At 44.8% G+C, this 17,917-nt stretch overlaps 1 protein-coding gene across 1 annotated transcript; it reads right to left on the bottom strand.

Annotated features, from left to right (window-relative positions):
• Positions 1 to 1,892: 1,892 nt before the first annotated feature.
• Positions 1,893 to 4,533, bottom strand: LOC122922359 (uncharacterized protein K02A2.6-like). The gene is made up of 2 exons (XM_044272945.1): positions 3,540 to 4,533; positions 1,893 to 2,755 (listed from the first exon to the last, which is right to left on the bottom strand). The coding sequence occupies exons 1-2, from the start codon at positions 4,531 to 4,533 to the stop codon at positions 1,893 to 1,895; spliced, it is 1,857 nt and encodes a 618-aa protein (XP_044128880.1).
• Positions 4,534 to 17,917: the final 13,384 nt, after the last annotated feature.

Below are 17,917 nucleotides of genomic sequence, written 5' to 3'. Positions count from 1 at the left end.
GCCCATTATCACAGGCACATCTTCTTTGAACGTCTCAGGGACCAACAGGATACCTTTCCGTCCCACTTCTTGCCCACATAGCCGTACATTCATCCACACAACCTCTGTGACAGGGATCTGTTGGTGATTGGCCACTGTAACCCGGACCAGCGTCTCTCGCTCTGGCTTGGCCAGCACTTGGAAGTAACGGTAGAAGAGTGACTCGGGCATAGTCGTTACTTGTGACCCGATATCTACTAAGCAGTCGACCGGAATGCCTTCAAATTTAGCTCAAATGGTGGGACACCCTGCGACCAGGTGTTCGGAGCCATACTGGGTATCTTGGCTCTCCACCTCCCCCGCAGTACGCCCCACTACTGCGGGGGCAGGAAGTTTAACAGTGGCTTTCCGCGTCCAGCCACATCACTCCGACACTCTCTGGCATAATGTCCATAATTTCCACACCGCCAACACTGTGCCCCTAACTGTTCTCCTTGTCTGCATATGGGGGCTGCCCTTAGGACTTGATTGATGGGCCTCCTTGGAGGATATTGAGGAGCTTGGTGAGAAGGTAAATTAGGCTGAGGATATTCTGGTATAGGAACTCAGGGGGGCGCCTGATAAATTTGTTGTCGGGCCGGGTAGGCAGTTTCAGGGGTATAGCGCAACTGCATCCGTTTTTCCAGGTGTCAACTTTTTGTGCATAGCACTCACAGAGCTCTGTAAGTCGTGTACTACTCTGACTAGGACCTCTTCGCTCTTTGAAACCCCGGGAGAGGTGACGGTCTTGGTCTGTATCACTCCGGACACATAACTTTCTTCTTTGCTCCTAGCCACTGCCTCTGCTAATATTTGTCGAAAGGTTAGTGTAGAGTCCACCCTAACTCGTTCCTGCAGGGCCCGTTTCAGGGGAGTGCTGTAGAGTCCCAGAATGAATTGTTCCCGCTTGATCCGATCTGCAGTTCCCATGGCGGTTACTCCGTCTGCCTCTTTTTTTTCTGTACCTTGGCCAACACTTCCTGTAGTGCCATTGCATACTGCGAGACACCTTCCTCTTCTCGCTGAATTCGGTAAAATAATTTCACCCTGAGGTGCCCTGCGCTGGCTGTTTAACTGTATATTTCTTCCAGGAATCGCACAATCTCTTTCAATGTATTGCGTGTGGCTTCCAGTTGTAGTAGAACATTTTGTCGGGCCTCACCCGCTAGAGTGGCCAAAGCGATTTCTACTTGTAGTTCTGGGCTGACATTGTAAATCCTAGCAGCGCTCTGTAATCTTGACACCTAGTCCGACAATGACATGTTCTGACCATCAAATTTGGGTAGCAAGTTAAACAACGTGCCAATAGGGAGGGCCCTTGCAGGGGTTCCACCATTGCCTGAGGTGCTTACATTAGCATTATGCACATTGCCTTCAGCCGCCTCCATCTCTGTGACTGTACCCTTCTTGCAGCGCCACATGTAGCGGTCAAAGGAGGGAGAGACCGCAAAGCAGGATTCGAGTATGTTATGTCCCCTGGACACTCTGTGTCTCTCAGGTGCTGCTGGCCATGCTGCCAGTATCTGCTCAGCAAGTTCCGCACACAGGCCGATGTACTACTTAACCAGAGCAAGGTTTATTACTCAGAACATTATGGCATTCTTACATGGAGGAGTCTTATTCCAACAGCTTCTGTCCTTATCAGATGTAATCCCTTCTCAGCCTCATGTGTCTGCTTCCAGTTCCCCTCACACACACTGTCTGACTTCCTGGTACAGCTCCTCCTCCCCCATCATGCATCAGGAGAAAAAGGGGAAAGGTCACAGTGATCTATCACAACATCACACCTCCTTTCCTCCCCCAAAAAAAAAAAAAAAACATAACAAGAGAACAAAATGTTGAACACATAACATAACAAGGCAAGCGAGATCCGTTCAGCAAGTAGTATCTCCAATCCAGTTCTGTGATTTCCGCAGCACTTCATGAGCCCTTTGTCTCTGTTCCCTGACCTCCAATGTGTCCCGTAAGATTTCAGCACTTTGCCAGCGAGGCGTTTGACGTCTTTGACGGGTAGACCTACGCAGAGGTACAGCACCGGGAGGAATAAAGTCAGTCAAAGGTACTGGAGATGTCAGTGGGCGTCCCACAGACAAATCAGTCTCTGTAACTTCAGGCACATGTCCGGGCTCCTCAGGAATATGGTCACCAACCGGTTCAGGGTTTGGGTGTAAACTTGTGGGATCATGCCAGACACCATGCCATATGTCATCTGCAGAGTTCAGAGTAGACTCTGGTGGGTGGTCAGAAAGAAGGGTCGGTGTCGTCACTAGTGGCCGGCAAATGCGTTTCCTCAATTGTGAAAGGTGTCGCCGAACACAAATGCCTTCCTCCAGGCGGACAAGATACATTCTTCTGCCAAGAGTTCCATCAATAACGCCAGGAAGCCAAGGAGGCAAAGCTCTGTAATTCTGAGACCATACAAGATCACCGGCACGGAATCCCAGACGGCCCGGCGGAGGAGGTGTTGGTGACTGCTCCTGCGGACGAACTAAATCAAGTTTGGTGCGGAGATGCCTGCCAAACATAAGAAAAGCCGGTGACAGCCCAGTAGTAGCGTGTTTCGTGGTACGGTACATGATCAAGAATTCCAGCAGCTTCTCTTCTGACAGTCCAACCTGGTCCAGAGTGGACAGTAAGTGCTTCTTAAATGACTGCACAAATCGTTCTGCCAGCCCATTTGAAGCTGGATGATAAGGAGCTGTTTTGTAGTGTTGGACACCCAAACCACTAAGGAAGGATTGTGTGGCGAAACCAACCTCGCCACTGGGTTTTGGAGGGGGCTGTTTAAAAGCCTCTTGCCTCAGGATTATGGCCCATAGTAACTGTAAAGGAGAAGACAGACCGGCCGCACAGCTTAAATCTGTCTGTAGAATTGTATTTTATGTTATTATGCGTTCGGTTAAATTGTATGTTATGTGAGGGCACCCAGATAGCTAATATTATTGTATTCATGTATTCTGAGTGCCATTCACCTAATGATATGCACTCAGACTTGAGCTATCTGGGGATATGTTAAATGTCTGTGTTTGCTGTGGGGGCGTGCCATTGTGTGTTTGGGTGGTGATTCCTGTCCTGTTGTCTCCACATGTGTATTGGTGATCTCCCCTTTGTCCTGAGAGATAATTGGATTGTGTTCGGTCGTCTCCGGGACAGAGGGGAGGAAACCATGATGCATTGTGGGGATATGTTGTATCTGTCCTGTATCTGCAAAAACTGTAATAAAAACCAGGCTGGGTGTGCCAGCACATCAGATCACTGCTTGACCCTCAACACGGAGCCTTGTCTCGTTATTGGGGGGATTCCCTGTATGCTGTTGGAGACTGATTGCCAGGAGTGTAAGCCGACTGAATGCTTTTCCTGTTCGCCTGCTGACAGCTACTTGCGAGGTTCCAGTTTGGAGTGCTATTTTGTATCCAGTTCGGGAGGTTGGTGTTCTGCAGTAGCTGTGCCTGTCTCTCGGAAAGGGGCATATCGCCTAAACGGATTTTAGCCCCTTGTCTGCTGAAACGGTGCCGTTACAGATTGAAACTCATGCGATGTAAATTGAGTTCCATTGTCGGAGACTATGGCTGTAGGCAAGCCAAATTGAGCAAAGAGCTTCCTTAAGACTAGAATGGTAGCAACTGAGGTAATAGAAGGCATTTGAAAAACCTCCGGCCATTTTGAATGTGCATCTACCACGATCAAATACATTTTTCCCTGGATGGGGCCAGCAAAATCAAGATGGAGTCTGGACCACGGTTCTGTTGGCCATGGCCAAGGTTGCAGGGTTCCTCTCTTTTGGGGTCGCTGGGCTTGACAGCACCCAGGACATTGAGCAACATAATCTTCAATTGCTGTATCCATTTGTGGCCACCAAACATAGCTCCGGGCCCGCTGCTTCATGCGCACCACACCAGGATGGCCTTCATGCAGTATCCTTAGCATGGTTGATTGCAAGTACTGGGGTACAATCACTCTATTGCCCCATTGTAGGCAACCAGCATTAGTCACAAGCTCACATTTTCTGGCAAAGTACGGACGAAAGTCACCTGAAACACTCCCTGGCCATCCAGTCTGAACATAAGAGAATATCTGAGACAGGAAAGGATCTGTGGCTGTATGCCTGGCAATCAGGGAGGTGGACATGCAAGATTGTGGCCTGTGTACTTCCACTACACGTACCTCTCTTAGTGGGTGGTCATCTCTTAGTGGCAATCTGGAAAATGCATCTGCATTGCCATGGGTATCATGGGAGCGGTATCTGATCGAATAAGCATAAGCTCCTAAAAATAAAGCGTACCTTTGTAAGCGAGATGCGGTTGTTGTAGAAATTCCTTTCTGAGGGTTCAGTATTGACAACAGAGGTTTGTGGTCAGTGATAAGTGTGAACTCCCGACCATAGACGTACGCGTGAAATTTTTTTGTGGCCCATACAATGGCCAAAGCTTCCTTGTCAATCTGGGAGTAGTTTTGTTCTGCTGAGGTCAAAGACCTGGAGGCAAAAGAAATGGGGCGCTCCGTGCCATCCGGCATGACATGGGAAAGCACTGCACCCAGTCCATAAGGCGAGGCATCACAAGCCAGGATGACGGGTTTCTTTAAATCATAGTGGACCAGAACTCGAGAAGACAGAATGAGTTCTTTAGAAAGCCGAAAAGCTTCTTCACATTTGTCTGTCCATATCCATTTAGCTCTTGCATCCAGTAAGCGATGTAATGGGTAGAGCTGGTGCGCTAGGTTCGGCAAGAAACGGTGGTAGTAATTTAGGAGGCCAAGGTAGGACCTGAGCTGGGTGACATTCCGGGGAGTAGGGGCATGGGTAAGGGCTTTAACCTTTTCTTCAGTAGTGTGTAACCCATGACGGTCCACCGTGTGGGCACAAAACTCCAGTTGAGACTTGAGAAATTCGCATTTTGACAGATTGACACGTAAACCATACTTTTGGAGTCTCCCTAGCACAGCTTCAACATTCTTTCTGTGTTCTTCATCAGTGGGACCAGTGATGAGCATGTCATCCAGTAGACATTGGGTGAAAGGTATTCCTGCCAGTACCTCATCCATGATCCGCTGCCAGATGGCTGGAGCTGGGGCTATGCCAAAAACCATGCGGTTATACTGGAATAATCCTTTATGAGTGTTAATGGTCAACAGATGGCGTGAATCTGGGTGTACTTGCAGTTGCAGGTAAGCTTGCTTTAAGTCTATTTTTGTAAACTTTGGCCCCCCAGCCAGTGAGCCAAATAAATCTTCAAGTCGAGGCAATGGGTATTGATCCACAAGAAGTTGGTTGTTCAGAGCTACCCTGAAATCACCACAAATCCTAATGTCTCCATTCTTTTTCTTGACAGGCACAATTGGTGATGCCCATTCACTTCTATCCACTTTCGTTATGATCTTTTCAGCCAATAGGTGGTCCAGCTCTGCTTCCACTTTTTTCCGCAAGGCAAAAGGTACTGATCTTGCCTTACAAAAACGAGGTGTAGCACCATCTTTCCTTTTACGGTGCCCAAAGAGTCCTCAAAAACCTCTTTAAAACGTGACTTCAGGGATTCCACCCAATGGTCTACTTTAGAAAGCAATGTACATTGGCCAATGGTAAAAGGAGGCATGCCCAGGGCTTTGATCCAGTCCCTTCCATACAGCGGAGGACCTCCATTCCTTACAACATAAAGGCGTAGACTTTGACTGTGGTTGCCTAATGTAACCAGGGGCTTTACATAACCCAAGGGCTGTAGTAGTTCCTTGCTGTAGGTTTGTAGCGTGAGCTTTGTAGGTTTTAGCGGCAGGGACAGACCCGATGCCTTTAAATCAGTCCATGAAATGACAGACACAGCTGCCCCTGTATCAACATCCATGGAGACAGGACAGCCATTGAGTGTGACATCCACTTTAATCGCCGGAGTACTCCCAGCTACTCGAAACAGTCCAACATGCTGGACACATGTCTCCTCATCAGAGCTAAAACCGTTATTGTCCATATCCACACGGAATGTCTGTTTACGTCTATCTTTAGTGGTCGTGTTCGGGGAGCGAGAGCTGCGGCAAACGCGCCCAATATGACCAGTCTTCCCACAGCGAAAACAAACGACATCCTTGAACTTGCAAGCAGGCGCACTGTGAGTAGTGTTACCACAACGGTAGCAAGTCGGGGTCCCAGAGACAGAAGAATTAGGGTGGCGAGGTTTAAGCTGAGTGGCAGGGGACGGGCGTCTCGAGCGTTGAGTGATAGCAGTGTGGAATATTTCCTCACCCTGGCTTGCAGGAGTTGTAGGTGGTGCCTTCAGTAGGGTGGCGTCCCGTGCTGCCAACTCCATGACCGTAGCAAGGTCAGTGGCTTTCGTCAGAGTCAAGTCGGGTTCTGTGAGTAAACGTTTCTGTATGGCTGGGTCGCAGAGTCCCATGACGAACATGTCACGGAGAGCCGTCTGTAGGTAGTCTCCAAACTGACAAGTGGCAGCCAGTTTACGTAAAGCAATGATATATGTCTTTATATCCTCCCCGGCCTGCTGCCGTCTACCGTAGAATTTAAACCGCTCCGCGATTTCCAACGGCTTCGGGTTGTAGTGTGTATGTAGCGTCTGAATTAACTCGGGCAGGGACTTAGAGGCTGGCTTGTCTGGAGAAACAAGGTCTCTGAGGGTTCCATATGCAGCTTGACCCAATGCAGTGAGAAAAACTGCACTTCTCTTTTCAACAGTCACATTATTCGCTTCCATATACTGTTCCAGCCTCTCCACCCAGGAGATCCATGACTCAGCTGCAGGATCAAATGGTTGAATAAACCCTATGAAGGCCATGTGTGCTAAAATCCACAATCCTCGTCGCCACTGTTATGTCCCCTGGACACTCTGTGTCTCTCAGGTGCTGCTGGCAATGCTGCCAGTATCTGCTCAGCAAGTTACGCACACAGGCCGATGTACTACTTAACCAGAGCAAGGTTTATTACTCAGAACATTATGGCATTCTTACATGGAGGAGTCTTATTCCAACAGCTTCTGTCCTTATCAGATGTAATCCCTTCTCAGCCTCATGTGTCTGCTTCCAGTTCCCCTCACACACACTGTCTGACTTCCTGGTACAGCTCCTCCTCCCCCATCATGCATCAGGAGAAAAAGGGTAAAGGTCACAGTGATCTATCACAACATCAGAGTACAGTACAGCAGACAAGGAGACTGAAGATAAACCGGCTTTATTAAAGAGCAAGATGAAACAGCTGGAAAATCGGATTAACAGTATTTGTGGTCATAGCTACGGCCAAGAGATATCCAAAGAACTCTAGGGAGAGAAACAACAGGAACAACCTAACCCAGCTAGGCGTGTCTTAGCTAACCTGACTAAATGGCTGGTTGTGTGCCCTAAGCCATGATCGTGGGTAGGCCTATAAGTGGGCAAAAACCAAGCTAAGTAGGGACCACTTTCAAGGGAATTACACAGAGTCATTGGTTCAGATATGTGGATGACACTTGGGTTAAAATTCATAAACAAGAATTACAGGCTTTCACCGACCACATCAACTCAGTGGATCATAACATCAATTTCACGCGGGAAGATATGCAGAACAACAAACTGGCGTTTCTGGACTGTCTTATAACAGTGGAAGAGGGAAGGAAGCTGGGAATAGAGGTCTATCGAAAACCAACACACACAGACCAGTACCTGCTGTTTGATTCCCACCATCCTCTAGACCACAAACTGGGAGTCATCCAGACTCTACACCACCGGGCAGAGAAAATCCCCAGTAGCACAGAGGCCAAGGCGAAGGAACTCAAACACCTCAGAGGGGCACTTAAAACTTGTGGGTATCCAGTTTGGGCCTTTGTCAAAACAGAAGGAAAGAGAAGAAAGACCACCAAGACTACCAGTAAGGGCGAGAAGCATGACAGACGCAAGAATATGGTTATCCCATATATAGCTGGGGTGTCTGAGAAACTCCAAAGGATTTTTAATAAACATCACATTCCTGTTTTGCTTTAAACCAAGCAACACACTGAGGCAACAACTGGTTCACCCCAAAGACCCAACGCCTAAACACAAGATGGACAACATTGTGTACGCAGTCCAGTGCAATGAGGAATGCTCAGAACTGTATATCAGCGAAACAAAACAACAACTACATCAGCGTATCACCCAGCATAGAAGAGCCTAAACCTCTGGTCAAGATTCAGCCGTGTACTTGCATCTAAAAGGAACAGGTCACACCTTTGAAGACAGTCAAGTACGTGTTTTGGATAAAGAGGCCGTTTGGTACAAACGAGGCGTGAAGGAGGCCATCTACGTAAAAATTGAGAAGCCAAGCTTGAATAGAGGTGGGGGGGTTAGACATCTATTGTCTGCCACGTATAATGCTGTCTTGACACCTTTTTCTGGGAAGTCTTTATCACCTACTGACTCCAATTAGGATAATGGAATCAACACCTTTGACCCAATGCTGGGTCTAATTACCAGATCTGGATTCAGTTACATATTTATTCCCAGAATTTTTTGTACAATCACTCAGAATTGAAAAAGCTCGTTAGAAGAACGAGTGAAACGTTTTCAAGAAATCTACAGTACGTCCAGTTGCCTTGATTTATTCTTTACAGATATAGGGTAGAAAAGGAACTCGAATGGCATGTGCAAACTAATCCCCAAGCCAACTGCAAGACGTCAGGGATCTAGAGCGAAAAATTTGGGGTGTATGAGGCAAGGCCAGAAGGAGACCTACAACCCATCTTGTGGATGACAAGGCCACAGACATGATGATAAATATTGCGGATACTGCCCCAAAGCGGAATGGAGGACCGGGAATACGTTGTGAAATGGATCATGAAAACCAACTGAACCTTGTAAAGTTTTGGTTCTAGGGAGTACTGGCAATGCCCTAGCCTCAGGAGATCGTGGGACCGAAACCTAACTGCCTAGACTAGGCAGGAATGAGGGCCAAAAATAACTATGTAGATAGGAAGAGAATCCTTGAATAGTTCTCCAGACAACAGCTATCTGCTAGCCGTGGTCCGCGCGTTGTTCTACTGTGTGCCCCTGAGAATTGTTTTAATGCTTGAGATGTGAAGACCGACCTACTATCAGAGTCTTCTACCGTGAGGAAATGCTGAACCTTGTCCAAAATCTGATTGAACGTGGTTGTAGGGAGTCTGAGGTTAGTGCGGAAAGAAGCTACGAAGCCATAATATACAAGATTCTGTCTATGCCCTCCCATGAGTGAGGGAATGCAATGCAATGAAGCTACCGGCGAAAATGAATTCCTGGTCGTGGTAAAAAGGCAAAGACTTTGCGCGGGGACCTGGTTGACAAGATATGATCGACTACGATCAGAGACTAAAATGCTAGAGGGAATTACCCTACTTGTTCCTCCTCTGGCAGGACCTGAACGAAGCATGAATAATGAAAGAAAGACGAAATATCTGCGTAAGACACGACAATGATGCTGTAAGGCGAACCGGACCAGTTTGCAGTCAAAACATAAAGTGAGCCATCAACATGGATTATTAGGAAATTAGGGAAGCAGGTATGAATGTGATGCATAGGGGCCAAATCAGCCTAGATGCACAGATGGACAACCAACCAGGCAATCAGCCCAGCAGGACTAAAAACAGTCATCGGGCCCCCGAAGCCATGGGGCCAAAGCAGTCATCGGGCCCCCGAAGCCATGGGGCCGAGTTTTTATTTTTTTTTAAATCAAGAAATTATAACTATAATTAGTGACCTGAATAAGGTGCAGGTGAAATTAAACCATGAGCCTGACCGATGTGGCAGGCGATACCCAAGATAAACTACGTGGCCTGAATAACATGCAAGGCGAAATATCGTTAGGAACGAGACCTGACCGACGTGGAAGGTGACCCCCAACATAAATTCAACTGCATGACCTGAAAAGACGAAGGAAAACGTGACAGAAAATGGAGATAACGGACATTAACTAAAATGAACCTAAATAACATAAGCTGGCAAGCAGGTAAAGATGTGAGTCATTCAAAACCAAACGCATAGCTGCACAGGTGGACAGACAACCATTGGGCGGACCCCTGAAGCCATAGGGCCGAAGCAACCACAAGCAGCCGCCGGGATGCGAACCTTAGAATTAGGGACGGCTTCGAAAAAATTGGGGCTTAACCCAACGGTTTAGTAATCAACCGGACACCTGAGAACACACGCCCGTGAGTGAGGGTGTGGCTCATATATGAAGAGCCTCCACCCCTCCCACAAATGCAGGCTGACTAATCAGCCCTATCTAGCCCTGCTACTCAGGGTCCGCTTCTACAGTGCACTGACTAAGTCCCTGACTCTATAACCTATCACAGAAAAGCACCGGTGCCACTCACAGTTGTGCAGATTCTCCTGGATCCAATAAGATGCAGTCTGGCTCTAGGTCCGGTCGCTTGCTTGTCTGTCTTTCTCTCTCTGGTCACAGCAGATGCAGATCTTCACCTAGTTTCAGCTCTGGCAGGAAGGATCCGGCTTTTACTGGTCTCTACACACAGTCCCACTCCTCTGAAACACACGGTACAGTCCTCTGTGTGCTGCTCCACAGCTGTCAGGGAAAACTCAGCTATTATAGCCTCCTGCTGTTCCAGTCTTTTACTGTTATCTCTCAGCAGTCCATCTCTCCCTGTTATCTCAGCAAGGCCCCAGCAACTTCTAGAACAGCCCAGTAAAAACTTCTTAACTCTTTCTTAGCCTCTGGCCAGCACAACTCAGGTTCCTGTTCAGTCACAGTGGCCTCTGGTGGCCGGAGAGAAACATGACAGTCTGCATAGATAGAAGTGCTGGAAATGCTGCTGGTTGATTCAGGGCTGCCTCTTACAGTAGAAAGCCAAAATGTACATATTCTTGTGCTGGTAGGAACATTCGGATAGACTTGGCTCCAGTGAGTCCTTCTGAAAACATTGGTGAGAGGAGTGAAAAAGTTGTCCCTTTTATTCTGACCACCTGGCCTTCTATTTCTGTTTGGGAACCACCAAGCGCCCTGATCTTGGTAGAGGGTTATGGAAACTCAACTCCAGCCTCTTGGATGATCCTTGGAGTCCAGAGCTGCATCCACTCCCTTCTTCAGGGTCAGCTAGAGAGAACAGATTTTTAAGACAACATGGCGGACTGGTGGGAGGACGTCAAGGATGAGATCCGATCCCTCTTGAGGAGACTAAGTACAGCCAGTATCTCAAGCTACGGAAAGAATGGGGGGAGATGAACAAAAGAGAAACTGACTGAAATCTGAGATAAGGCAGTATCAGTACAGCAGATACACCTCCCTGGTTCTTGAACGGGATTATGGGTCCTTAGGGTCACCTGATCCTTTTGAGAGCTGTCAAGAGCGTGTGGCAAACAAAGTGGTCACAGGTCTCATTGACTCCCAGGGTATTCTGCAGGAATCTCGGGAGGGTATCCTGGGGGTGGTGAGATCTTACTATACTAACTTATTTCAGAAGAAGGTTTTGGATAAAGAGAAGATGGCTCAATTCTTGGGGGCAACTCCAGGCCCTGATACTAATGATTTGGACTTTTCTCCTTTAACAACAGAATTAATGGTGGAGGAGGTTAAAGTGGCCATTGATCAGTTACATCTGAAGAAGGCACCAGGTCCAGATGCTATTACTGCAGAATTTTATAAGAAGTTCAGAGACCACTTAGCTCCAATCCTCGTGGACGTGTACAAAAATTGTCTAGGAAATCACCTGATGCCTCCATCCATGAGGGTGTCCTCATTAATTCTGCTGTCTAAAGGTAAGGAGCCTAGTGACATCCAGAACTGGAGGCCGATTGCCCTCTTGAATGTCGACAGGAAGATTCTGGCAAAAATCCTGTTTTCTAGATTAGTTTGTCTGTCCTCAGCACTGTTGTCAGGCTGTCAGTTTGGCACAGTGAAAGGGTGGAACATCTCTGGAGCAGTCATCTCGATAAGGGAGATGTTTGAGAGATGTAAAGCTCTGAGGTGTGGGAGATATGTCGTCAGTCTTGACCAGGCTAAAGCCTTTGACAGAGTAGACCACGAGTATCTATGGGCCACTTTGTCAAAGTATGGTATTCCGGGACAATTTGTTGATTGGCTGAAAACCTTGTATAGAGAGGCAGAGAGCTTTCCTCTGATCAATGGTTGGCAGGGTGACACGTTCAGGGTTGAGGTAGGGGTGTGAGACAACGTTGCCCAACGATATCTGAGCCTCGTGAGGTGCAGATGTTGTCGGCAGCCATCAGAAGCTACTCGGAGGCCTCAGGGTCTCTGGTCAATCTTGAGAAGAGTCAAGCTTTCTGGACACTGAATTCTGAACCAGACTTTGATCTGCAATTTGCGAAAGCCTCCACCTATATTAAGATCTTGGGGGTTAAATTTGGGAGGGATGATAACGCCAGGATAAATTGGAAAGATAAATTGGAAGCCAGAAATGCAAAGGTTCAGCGATGGAAGAACTGGAGGCTGACCTATAGAGAAAGGGTTAAAATGCTGAAGACTAACCTGGTCCCTGTCTTCCTGTACATATCTGTAATTTTTCCTTTGCCAGAATCTTTCTCGGCTAGGCTCTTTAGCCTGTTCTTCCAGCTTCTTTGGCGGAACAGGTTGAACCTGATAAAGAGGGATCACCTACCTACAGAGGAGAGAGGGTGGGCTGGATGTGATAAATCCAAGGGTGGTGTTTGACTCCATCTTTTTAAAAGTTAATTTTGGTTGCCTGGACTCGGAGAAGAGCTCCCTGTGGGTGAACAGTTTCAGGGACTGGATATTGCCTTTTGCAGAGTCTTGGGTGCGAGGCGGCAGTCTCAAGAGGAGGAGATGGACGCAGGACTACCTCCCCCAGTACCTCGACTATGCCCTGAAGTGTGTCAGAAAGTGGAGGCTAGAGAAGTATTTCATTGTGAGTAAGACAAGGAAAGGACTGTACATTAAGATATGTTGGGATTTCTTTAGCTGTCCACTTGCTCTGAGAGATTGTCCGACCACCACTATGCAGGAAAGTCTGAGGTTCCTCAATGGGAAGCGACTCCCCGCTAAACTCTGATATTGCATGGCTGTCACTACATGGGAAGCTCTTTGTCAGCGGTAATTTAAAGTACTTGTCTCAGTCAGATAGGAAGTGTCCCCTGGGATGTCCACAAGAAGAGACCATGGAACATTTCATAACGGAGTGCAGGGGAGGGAGGAAAATATGGAAGGAAGTGTCTGACAGCTTAAAGATCTCAAAGTTGCAGTCCCTGAAATATCCTGACATCATCTATGGTGTTCCATCTACTAATGGTAATATAGACAGGTGTACACTGTATCTGATAATATCCACCATTAAGTATTATCATTGGCATCCAGGAACCCGGGTGTCCCTGCACAGCGAGGCCTTTCAATATATGACCACAGTCAGACAAATAATGTCTGGGCTCAGGTGGATAAAGTCATTGGAGATGAGTAGGAACCATAACAACAAATTGTGGAGGAATGTACATCTGGATTAGAAATTATTATCTTATTATTTTTCTCCAAAAGGCATGGACTCTTTAAGTTAAAATTTCCTTTGTGTTTTCTATAGTACAGTAATTATTGTACGAGCCCTGAATGTGATTTTTGTTTTGAACTGAAATTTTTGTTTAATTTAAATTGTACTTGTTTTGTTTTTTACAATAAAAATTGCCTCCTATGTACAAGAATATAACTACTATAATACTGCCTCCTATGTACAAGAATATAACTACTATAATACTGCCTCCTATGTACAAGAATATAACTACTATAATACTGCCTCCTATGTACAGGAATATAACTACTATAATACTGCCTCCTATGTACAAGAATATAACTACTATAATACTGCCTCCTATGTACAAGAATATAACTACTATAATACTGCCTCCTATATACAAGAATATAACTACTATAATACTGCCTCCTATGTACGAGAATATAACTACTATAATACTGCTCCTATGTACAAGAATATAACTACTATAATACTGCTCCTATGTACAAGAATATAACTACTATAATACTGCCTCCTATGTACAGGAATATAACTACTATAATACTGCCTCCTATGTACAGGAATATAACTGCTATAATACTGCCTCCTATGTACGAGAATATAACTACTATAATACTGCTCCTATGTACAAGAATATAACTACTATAATACTGCTCCTATGTACAAGAATATAACTACTATAATACTGCCTCCTATGTACAGGAATATAACTACTATAATACTGCCTCCTATGTACAGGAATATAACTGCTATAATACTGCCTCCTATGTACGAGAATATAACTACTATAATACTGCTCCTATGTACAAGAATATAACTACTATAATACTGCTCCTATGTACAAGAATATAACTACTATAATACTGCCTCCTATGTACAGGAATATAACTACTATAATACTGCCTCCTATGTACAGGAATATAACTGCTATAATACTGCCTCCTATGTACGAGAATATAACTACTATAATACTGCTCCTATGTACAAGAATATAACTACTATAATACTGCTCCTATGTACAAGAATATAACTACTATAATACTGCCTCCTATGTACAGGAATATAACTACTATAATACTGCCTCCTATGTACAAGAATATAACTGCTATAATACTGCCTCCTATGTACAGGAATATAACTGCTATAATACTGCCTCCTATGTACGAGAATATAACTACTATAATACTGCTCCTATGTACGAGAATATAACTACTATAATACTGCCTCCTATGTACAGGAATATAACTACTATAATACTGCTCCTATGTACAGGAATATAACTACTATAATACTGCTCCTATGTACAAGAATATAACTACTATAATACTGCTCTTATGTACAAGAATATAACTACTATAATACTGCTCCTATGTACAAGAATATAACTACTATAATACTGCCTCCTATGTACAAGAATATAACTATTATAATACTGCCTCCTATGTACAAGAATATAACTGCTATAATACTGCCTCCTATGTACAAGAATATAACTACTATAATACTGCCTCCTATGTACAAGAATATAACTACTATAATACTGCCTCCTATGTACAGGAATATAACGACTATAATACCGCTCCTATGTACAAGAATATAACTACTATAATACTGCTCTTATGTACAAGAATATATCTACTATAATACTGCTCCTATGTACAAGAATATAACTACTATAGTCAATCCCTTTTCTGGGTACACATATCTCAGCAAAACCGGAAGACCTTTTTGAGTTAAATTATGTACCTCTGCTGAAATCCATTAGATCACACTTACAAGCTCTGAAACTCCCGTTTATCTCTTGGATTGGGCGGAAAAACTTCATTAAAGCTTTTATTGTTCCCAGACTGCTGTACCTTATCCAAACACTCCCTATCTGGCTACCCCATTCCTTCTTTGTGGAGGTCCGCAGGGTCATCTCAACCTTTGTTTGGTCTGGAGGGTCCCCTAGACTGGCTTATGCCACTCTCACTCGGGAGAGGAGGTTGGGAGGCTTCGGCCTACCCAACATATACCTTTACTATAAAGCGTCGATGCTGAACAGAGCTTTGAGCCTCATCGCTTGGCGCCCTCTCGGCCTTGTCTCCCGACTGGAGTGTTATCTGCTCTCATATAGGGACAAGTTAGTTCTTTGGGGCTTACGCAAATGTACTGCTAATAATAAGTTCACCTCACCATTATGGAAGGGTCTGTTACTGGAATGGACCAAATTATATGGGTCCACTACCCTTAGGTTCCCAAGCTTGAGTCTCCCCTTAGATCTGCTGCAGGCATATGCACACCCTGCCACCTCTGATGCAACAGGAATTTGGGCTATACTAGGCAACCTTAAACTGAAAGACATCATAACTGCATCGGGTGCCTTAAATTGGAGTAAAATATATGAAATCCCGAGGGTTCAAGGAGCCTCTTTCCTATCGCTTATCGCTTTTAGGAAAGATTTGGCGCTTTTGGAATCTTTGCCCAGGCCCACGGTAGATCCCTCTTGGTTGGAAGGGAAAATCTCTAACGCCCTTCGCCCCAAGAAACCTCTCTCCACGTTCTACAGGGAGTTACTCTCCTCCGCACCTCCAGATCTGTGGTTCCTTGCAGCTTGGGAGAAGGAACTGTCTCTGACTCTGTCAGAACCTGAAAAGGCGTTCATCCTCACACACTCACATGGTTTCAATCGTTGTATTAGAATCCAGGCAAACTCTTATAAATTACTTACAAGATGGTATAAGACGCCGGAATTCCTTCACAAGCTCAATCCCGCTATCCCAAACAGCTGCTGGAGGTGTGGAGGAGACATTGGCTCTTTGTCTCATATTTGGTGGAGCTGCGAGAAAATCAAACCGTTCTGGGTTGAAGTAGGGGCAGCTAGAAACAGGATTTGTAACATCCAGATTACATTGGATGCGAAACTCCTGCTGCTCTGGTGCCCAAATAGCACGCTCACTCCCTCAAAGTATAACCTACCAACCATGCTTATTACAGCAGCTCGACTGCTGATCCCTCTTTTATGGAAAAATGAGTCAGCCCCTTCGTTCTTGATGTGGACGGAAAAAATTGACCAATTATATCGGTTTGAAGAATTAGCCCACTGGGAAAACGACTCTAGAGCAGTTTTTGTAAAAGTATGGTCTCCTTGGAAGCTATATCGCAAATTCTAGGTTTAGACATGTCTTGACTTAAGATGTTGATTGACATCCAACTCTCCCTCTCCCCTCTATCCCCCCCCTATTCCACCTTCCTTTGTCTTGTTATAACCCCCCCTCGTCAGTTATTTGTTCATTTTTGTCACTCTATTATTTGAAGTCGTGTATGCCATCATTTTGCACATATTGTGCTTGCTGATTATGCACTTTTCCAGCTGCGTCTGGACACAAGATGTATGATTCTCTACATGACTATGTATATCTCTCAAATAAAAAGAAATTTGATAAAGAATATAACTACTATAATACTGCCTCCTATGTACAAGAATATAACTACTATAATACTGCCTCCTATGTACAAGAATATAACTACTATAATGCTGCCTCCTATGTACAGGAATATAACTACTATAATACTGCTCCTATGTACAAGAATATAACTACTATAATACTGCCTCCTATGTACAAGAATATAACTACTATAATACTGCTCCTATGTACAAGAATATAACTACTATAATACTGCTCCTATGTACAAGAATATAACTACTATAATACTGCCTCCTATGTACAGGAATATAACTGCTATAATACTGCCTCCTATGTACGAGAATATAACTACTATAATACTGCTCCTATGTACAAGAATATAACTACTATAATACTGCCTCCTATGTACAAGAATATAGCGACTATAATACTGCCTCCTATGTACGAGAATATAACTACTATAATACTGCTCCTATGTACAAGAATATAACTACTATAATACTGCCTCCTATGTACAAGAATATAACTACTATAATACTGCCTCCTATGTACAGGAATATAACTGCTATAATACTGCCTCCTATGTACGAGAATATAACTACTATAATACTGCCTCCTATGTACAAGAATATAACTACTATAATACTGCCTCCTATGTACAGGAATATAACGACTATAATACCGCTCCTATGTACAAGAATATAACTACTATAATACCGCTCCTATGTACAGGAATCTAACTGCTGTAATACCGCTCCTATGTACAAGAATATAACTACTATAATACTGCTCCTATGTACAGGAATATAACTACTATAATACTGCTCCTATGTACAAGAATATAACTACTATAATACTGCTCCTATGTACAAGAATATAGCTACTATAATACTGCTCCTCTGTACAAGAATATAACTACTATAATACTGCTCCTATGTACAAGAATATAACTACTATAATACTGCTCCTATGTACAGGAATATAACTACTATAATACTGCTCCTGTGTACAAGAATATAACTACTATAATACTGCTCCTATGTACAAGAATCT

Source organism: Bufo gargarizans, unplaced genomic scaffold (genome assembly GCF_014858855.1).
Source record: "Bufo gargarizans isolate SCDJY-AF-19 unplaced genomic scaffold, ASM1485885v1 fragScaff_scaffold_281_pilon, whole genome shotgun sequence".
NCBI lineage: Eukaryota > Metazoa > Chordata > Amphibia > Anura > Bufonidae > Bufo > Bufo gargarizans.
The sequence above is the reverse complement of the archived record's forward strand: the minus strand, read 5'-3'. Positions and strand labels throughout refer to the sequence as shown.

Excerpts from the sequence above, each read along its gene's own strand:
- LOC122922359 (XM_044272945.1), bottom strand. The coding sequence starts at position 4,533 with ATGCCGGATGGCACGGAGCGCCCCATTTCTTTTGCCTCCAGGTCTTTG. Across the intron at positions 2,756-3,539 it reads TACATCGCATGAGTTTCAAT|CCTTCCTTAGTGGTTTGGGT; the intron begins CTGTAACGGCAC and ends TCGCCACACAAT.